The sequence below is a fragment of the Dermacentor silvarum genome, chromosome 2, assembly GCF_013339745.2.
Source record: "Dermacentor silvarum isolate Dsil-2018 chromosome 2, BIME_Dsil_1.4, whole genome shotgun sequence".
Taxonomy (NCBI): domain Eukaryota; kingdom Metazoa; phylum Arthropoda; class Arachnida; order Ixodida; family Ixodidae; genus Dermacentor; species Dermacentor silvarum.
The window spans coordinates 247,004,924-247,012,750 of NC_051155.1; the positions used below are offsets into that span (position 1 = coordinate 247,004,924).

Sequence of the window (7,827 nt, forward strand, 5' to 3'; positions counted from 1 at the left end):
TTAAGCACTGTCATCGCTACTTGCTATATCTGTGGAAGGAGCCCATCTTTGTCATTAAATCATGACATTCGCCATTTTATCTCTCTTTACTCATGCATTCATTTATAAATTCTTCTTGCTCCTCCTCTCCATCGTCACCACTCTTTCTCTTTTGGTCGTCGTGATTCCGAGGCGTGCTTTCATCTTCCTTGATGAAAAAGAACGCGGAAGGAAGAGACAGGCGCATGCCGTGAGCTAGTACCGACATGTTTCAAAGCAGGCAGCATTTGAATCCGTGCAAGCGCGGCATGAAGGTAGCCTGTTTGAGTGGTCGTCAGCGCATTCAGCGACACTTTGTAGCCGCTGACACAAGAACGGAGCACGAATGCGAAGAACAACACAAGCTGCCCGTCTACCCACGTGTTTCCGTCCGTGATCTTTCGTCGAGCGCCGAAACACTTCTCGCCGCGTCACGTATGCGGAAGGTGGAAATCACGCTGGTCGAGTTGCTTGCTCTGGAGAAAAAGAACGCCGTTCGCAAGCTAGTCGACGAAATTAAACGATTTACTCCCTCGGAACCTCACGAGTCTGGTTTATTTGCGCTGCGCGTAGCACTAGTAAAGTTTGAAGTAACACTTTGACAAGTTGATTCAGAGCGCCGAGAGAAAAAAAGATTAAAAATTCACCTTAGCTAAATCGGAGACATGAATACTGGATTGGTGCTGGTTTACAAATGCTTCACTAGATGATTCTATTCGAATTTTTTGTGCCTATAAGAAGAAGAATTTCCATACCAACAACGCAAACCATATCCGGTGCGTGTAAGCGATCTGGCGCGAATTTTGCGTACTGATTTCCCGTTATTTATATACGTCTTGTGCTGCAGATAGGGTAAAATAGTGGCGCGTTAAGACGAGCCAAATGGTGCCACAGAAAGGTATCAATCCTATGACAGTTCCTTCGCCCGTCATTTCAGCGCCCTGCAAAATAATGTTTCGCAAACCATGTCGCTCGCGTCTCGTTGACATGGGCACGAACCCCTTCTCCGAAATAAGTACGCATTTTTGTCACGCTCCATGACATACGTCCGCTACACTTTCACCGAATCACCTTCAGCTGTAGTATACAGGGTGGTTCAGCGAACACTTTCAAAATATATTTAATGTTGCCTGTGCAGATAGCCCAATTCTAGTTAATGAGCTGGTCTACTCAAAGAGGCGGACATTACTTGCACAAGAAATTGAAATGCATAATCGATTGATTAACAAAAATTCACTAATTAAGTTTTTAACTAATTACCTGATGGCCCATATTGTAATTTGCAAATTGTAGCCGTGGAGTTCGCAAGGCGGATCCATTTAGAATTAATTCTCAGGATGACCCCAGTTTCGATATATTAATTCCCGAACTTTGCGGAGAAATGCATTGGCGTTCCAGTTAAGTTTGTGCTTGAATGCATAAAGCGACGTTTTGTTGAGAACCTAACTGGAACGCCAATGCATTTCTCCGCAAAGTTCGGGAATTAATATCTCGAAACTGGTGTCATCCTGAGAATTCGATCCAAGTGGATCCGCCTTGCGAACTCCACGCCTACAATATGTAAATTGCAATATGGGCCATCAGGTAATTAGTTAACAACTTAATTATTGAATTTCTGTTAATTATTTGATTATGCATTTCAATTTATTGTGCAAGTAATGTCCGCCTCTTCGAGGAGACCAGCTCATGAACTTTAATTGTGCTATCTGCCACAGGCAACCTTTCAGAATTTTTGAAAGTGTTCGCTGGAACACCCTGTATAATCTCGTGGCCAGGGATCGTGTTAAAAAACGATGCATTTGTTTTACTTTTACCGCCCACGTTGCGCGGACGGCTGTTTGAGCCAGCAAACTGGGCTGATCCCGGAGGCAATGTAACCAAAGGTGGTGACTTGATGCGCCTGTGCTGATACCAGTGAACGATGCTTGTCCCCTAAAGCGATTTATCGTGGTCTGTAAGGCGGGGTCCTGAAGACGGAGGAAAGCCACAACACGCACAGGGCGGTTGTGCCATGGTATAACTACAGGTGTGTTCGAATAGCGAAGTCTCCGAATCGAATCGAATACGAATGTTCGAGAAAACCGATTACGGAATATCGAATCGAATGTCGACTATTTTCTCATTTCTAAAGCGACGGGAAATATGAAATGTGCGCGGAGTTCATTTGGCAGAAAAAGAAGCGAGCAAGCGAATATGCATTGACTCACGCATGTAATACCACTCGCAATTAGATGTCTGGACAACTGAGCGGCTTGTAAATGATAAACAACTGCTTTCATTTTAGCTGAGGCACCATGACGAACGGCAAGAATAATAGAAACTTCAAAGAACCGTTACGAAATAAGGCCACAGATCGAATTTCCCCGATTATTATTAAGCTTACCACCAGTGCTTTTAGGCCACAAACGATCTCGCTTGTGCGTCTCGTCGGTCCTTTTCTGTCCGACGTCCGTCCCGCACTGCTATCGTTGGCTTCTCATTTCGCAGCACTATATAGGTCGTCTTATCTGCTGAGCTTGTTTTGTAAGCAAAGCTTCGAACACACCAGAGCTTCATCCGCGTCGCTCTCCTTGAAAGCGTATTCGGGGCCTATTCGACAAAACACCCAAAGCGTCGACACATACTAAGCACGGTGCCTTTTACGTTCAACTCCTTTTTCGGTACTCGAAGCCGCACGTTGGTGGCATTTTTGTGTGTCTCGCAGTGTAGCACGCTCAATCAGTACGGAAGGCCACTATAGGGTTTTGCATGGATAACCATCATCGGCAACATAATGCTTACCCGCTCCGCACGACACATCAGTAATTCTTCCTATGCGATACCTTGATACCACAATACTCTGATAACACTGTATGCTTTTCTTTTCCTTTTCCCACTTGAAATCAACGGTCAACTTTTGCTTTTCCCTCATGTTTTGTCTAAGGATAGGTATGTCCCGTCCTTTCAGCGGCGTGAGCTGACTTATCTAAGATTGTAGTCCTTTTTCTCTATATAGTCTCCTGTTTTCTAGTGAAAGAGCGCGTTGCGTTCAACGAATACACGGACGTTACTCTCAATCCGGCAGATTTCGAATCCGTTCGGGTGTGAATGGAGCAAAGACGGCACTCCTACCTTCTTTATAGCAGACTTAGCATAAGTTCTCATTTTTCTTACTGCCCCGGTTCAGTAGCCATAATGTTATATTCGGTTACGCCATTACGTCGACTATCACTGGTGTTTCTTCTCCAGTTCACTTTGGTTGAGATGTCTTAACTTCAAGCAACATGCATGCGCGGTACGCTGTCGGCCACAACAAAGCCCGTCCCTTGTATTACATGCCAAAAAACTTGAGCGGTTATGGCTTTCCGACTCTATACAGCCGCGCTCCATTTATCGTTGGCTATATAACGGAACACACTTGAAAAGGGCCTGAAAGAAAAACGCATCAAATGGCACCGGCAGGAATCAGCGCACGCTCTTTCCCGTACTAACCCCGACCTCCTTCCTGTCTGCTGCGAGTCCGCGTTCGCAGCTGGATGCGAGTCTCCTAAAGGCTTTCGCATCTCTTAAAGGAAGCTTTGTAGCGCACTCGCGGCACGCATCGTACGTGCCGTGATGTCCTAAACGAGCTTCTGCCGAGGCCAGAAGCAGAAATAACGAAAAGCGATAGACATCAACCACACACATGCGCTTGGGCAGTTCCAGTATATGTAAGCCAGCCGCGGGTACATGTAGCACAGTTGAAGCAAGAAACAGAACTACACACTGCGTAATGTGGGACGCATCTTCTGTGCCATCAACATCGACACTGTTTCGCACTGAATATTGGAGTAAACTTTAGATTGCAATAGGCAACAGTATCTTGAAATATATATATCTGTTTTTCTTTCATTGATATTTTCCTGAACGCGCTTGCCTTATAGCGAACGAAAATGCATTGTTTGTGTACGCATGATCTCCTGACGAACAGAATATAGACGATAATGAAATATTCTGCTACCAGCGGAACCTTGCTACCTTACCACAGCTCTAAGCTGAATTGGTACACGTGCTGTGCAAAAAGTGACGCTACAGGCAAGAACCACAGCTCGCTTACATCATGGGAAATTCTGTGACGTTACATTAGGTGTATCGCCAGGCGCGATTCATTTCTCACTCGTATCTCATACGAACATTCCATTTCCTCGTATTAACCTCGAAGTGAACTTGTGGCTTCTCCTGCACATTGCACGTATAGAGGATCGTTCGCAGCGAAGTTCGTGTGCGTATACTACACATCGAACTTTGCCCATTGAAGCTGTGACCCGCTGTCGGGACCTTTACACGGATCAAGCACTTTCGCAACTGACGAGTATGCGTGCCCAAGCGGCAGAGTGCTTGCCAATAAATTGCTGCAATCGATAACCCTTATCAAAAGATCACGAGATGACGCACGCGTGCGACTGGCCTTGCGCAACAACGGCTCAACACTATGCGCTGAGTCGCACAACGGTGTCGATTACCGCTACTTGCGAGTTCAATATCGCGCAATAACGCAACGGAATCTTTCTGGTGCTTATCCATTGACCACATACTTTCTTATGCATTGAACGGCACGCGCGCAACTGCAATTTCGCTTCGCTCTTTTTTTTTTTTTTTTTTAAGCAGTTGCACAACGCTACACATTTTGCTGCCAAGCGTGTGAATTGTCAAATGGGGGAAATGCCGGTGCCCTAGAAGATGACCAAATGTGAATAAGATTAGACAGAGAAATCAGCAGACCGACGGCTATATTTTCAGCCAAAAATCGCCCTTAAAAAACCGTAAGCCAAGCTCTGACAATCAGCTGATGTGCGGTCACAATTATGCTTTCACCTCTCCATTAAAAGCATCGAACGCCAAGCACAAAAATGGGTCCTGTATATAACTTCCAATTGAATCTGTGTTATAGTGATGATCGAACGTAATGCTGCGGCTCCTTTGAAAAATTCTGCCAAGTCCGGTGATGGTTAAGAAGTCAGCAAAGTTCTAGGCAGTGCTCCGCCTTAGAACTTAATCTACACGAAACAAGTTTCTCCAAAACAAAACAAACCCCAAGAGGAGCAAGAAGCATTCACACAGTCGCGACTGAGGTCAGGCCGACGAACTGTGGCATGCAACAGGGAATAAATAGCAAGAGACATGGATACGTCATGAACATACGTTCACTCTTTAATTATCATCGCTTCTTTCTTGCTGTACAATTCCCGCATATGGGATGACTTCTTCCAAGTCGGCCTCGCCGACTGGCAAAAATAAAATAAACACGGCACAAAGGACACACACACTTTGTTCTTTCGCTCACATCACATCAGCCTTTTCCCGAAATCAGCCATGAGAGACAGTCTTAGAGCAGGCGCACGTACCCGACAACGCGCGCCAATAGGAGGAACTTACGCTTAACTCTTTAGCAGAGCTTTGAAATACTGATTCGAGATTCGTCAATCGCTAAAACGAAATCTGGTGACCTCTCAGGGGGCTCGTCACTACTTTATCAGGCACACGCGCACATACAGGAAACGAGAAGGTATCGGCAGGACACCGTGGTTTAGGACAACGCACGTCGCCAGTACCAGTTTGTGTACTTACAAAGGAATCGGTGCGCCGCGAGGTGGGGGATGGTTTTCTCTGCAGCTGCGATATTTGTTTTGTCTCGACCTGGGACGGCAACACACACACGCACACTCCATACACGCACGCACACACGCAAGGCACGCGCTTTGGTCCAGAGCGTTGGTCTACGGAAACAGGCAAATGACAGTAACAACAACAACAACAACGCTATGTACAAGTTCCTGAGGAAAGGAGATGTGTTCCAACGCTCCGCATTGTCTCTTTTTTCGAGTCGACATCACAAGCTCAAATCTTCTCTTCCGAGTAACCCGACTCATCTGACACGTTATCCGACTCCTCGTCCACCGTCTCGTCGATTGAGTTCAGCGGCCGTCTCCGCAGCTGAGGGTTAGGCATGTCTTCCACCGAGTCCGAGTCCACAGAGTCTGTCTCGCGCACACCAACACCTAGCATGAAATGGTCCGACAGCGAGTCCAAGTCAGTGTCCGTCACCACGTCCGACGTGGATTCGTGCTCCGAGCCAGTGGTGATGAGGTCGTCCTCGAAGTCCTCGTCCTCTTCGTCTTCCTCGATGGAGGTGAGTTTGGGCGCACTCCGAGATCTCTCTAGCGGCGCCCTGAAGTTGCTGGATCCCGTGCTGAGCATCTGTTTCCTTCGGGGCATCGCCGGCTGCTCGTAGATGCTTCCCAGCGAGAGCCTCGCTTTTTGCCGGCTCAGTTTCTCGCGCTTGAACTCTTGGAGCGCCGCGGCGAGCTTCTGGTTTAGCTGCGTGGCCATCAGGCGCGCCACTTCCTCCTTGACGCAGAGCACGGCGTGGCAGCGCAGCTCCTGCTTCATCTTGCGCCCTTCGTGCCTGTATATCCAGCAGAAGATCTTGGGGTGTGTGGGCACCGACGTGCAGTGCGTAATGCGACTAGCCCAGTACTCCGTGAGTCCGTGCTCTTTGGTAACGGCCTTGAGACCCGAGTTGCACACGGTCAGCTTCATGTGGATGTCTTGCTTGACGTTGGTGCAGTAATTCTTCCACAGGGTGGCCAGAGGCTTGTCCACGCAACCTTCACCCTTGGCCCACGGGGTGAGAACGTTGCCCAGGTAGACCACCTTGTACGTCGGGTCATACTCGGTGATGGTGACTGACTTCTTGTTCCAGAACTTGTTGAACATCGGAGGCCACGAGGACGACATTGTGCCCTCTCTCGGCGTTTCTGCAGGCGAACTTTCGTTCAGGTGGGCGACGGCAGTCACTGCTTCGGGTGACACACGTCCCGCGCCGGTCTCCTATGGCATGGCGCTGCGGCACACGCCGCAAGCTTTCGGCGAACAGAAGAAACTAGGAAGCGCGCACGGCTTCACGCGCTGGCGCCGCAGAAATAGCCACTTGTCTCCCCCGAGAGAGCGTTCCCCCCGACGCGCCCCACACAGTCGACGGCAGCAAAACTGCCCCGCGTGCCACCGAGGAGACCACCTGCGGCCCTCCTCGCGTATTCGTGGGTTGCCGCCGACGCACAGTCAGGAGGAAGGAGCAGCCGAAACACGAGTCGTCGACGCAAATCCTTTGGGAGATAGTCCCCTTGCGCGGCGGAACAGTCCGGCAGAGCGACGACCCAGACGGTGCGAAATCCGAGGCAGGCGTCCCTGCTTTGGAGGCGAGGCAGCAGAAGAAACCGGCTCTGTGGCGTGCGCGCGCTCTCCAAGCGAACTGGCACAAACAAACGAGCGTGCGAGAGAGACGCCGAGCTCCCCACCGCACTTCGTTCCACTTGGCTTGAGGCCCAACGCGAAAGGTGCAGCCGGTGCGAGTTCTGCGTGTACCTGCCGAGGGGGAGCACGTAAAACTAGAAACGGGACGCGTGACGTCACGCAAGGCTCGGTCTCTCATTGGCTGATAAAGGAAGTGAGAGAGCGGTGCGCGCGCTGCCGCAGTTACGCGCCTGCTTTCGCGCTCGCGCTTCGGAGCGCGCGCAAAGCGCGCGAGCAGCAACTTTCGTGACTGGTGTCGCCATCTGACGCCAAAGGTTCAAACTGCACTTTGACGAATGAATACCAAAAGAACTCGTTTTCTCCGCGCTGCGTTGACGCGGTTCTCTCCTAGCAGGGTCTAAAGACGACGGCATGTACCGTCTCTTTTACCAGTAAGATGGCGTTATCTGTCGCACTTCACGACCTTCTACATCCGCTTCTATTCGTCTCAAAAGAACCGGTGAAATGAAAGGTAGCTGGGTGAGTGACAGGGTAGAG

The 7,827-nt window shown here is 49.3% G+C and overlaps 1 protein-coding gene across 1 annotated transcript; it reads right to left on the minus strand.

Annotated features, from left to right (window-relative positions):
- Nucleotides 1–5,162: 5,162 nt before the first annotated feature.
- Nucleotides 5,163–7,407, minus strand: LOC119443055 (protein FAM43A). Its single transcript, XM_037708193.2, has one exon. It carries the CDS (start codon nucleotides 6,772–6,774, stop codon nucleotides 5,875–5,877), a length of 900 nt encoding a protein of 299 aa, XP_037564121.1. The 5' UTR covers nucleotides 6,775–7,407; the 3' UTR covers nucleotides 5,163–5,874.
- Nucleotides 7,408–7,827: the final 420 nt, after the last annotated feature.

What these genes read in the sequence shown, in the direction of transcription:
- LOC119443055 (XM_037708193.2), bottom strand. Translation starts at nt 6,774, where the DNA reads ATGTCGTCCTCGTGGCCTCCGATGTTCAACAAGTTCTGGAACAAGAAG.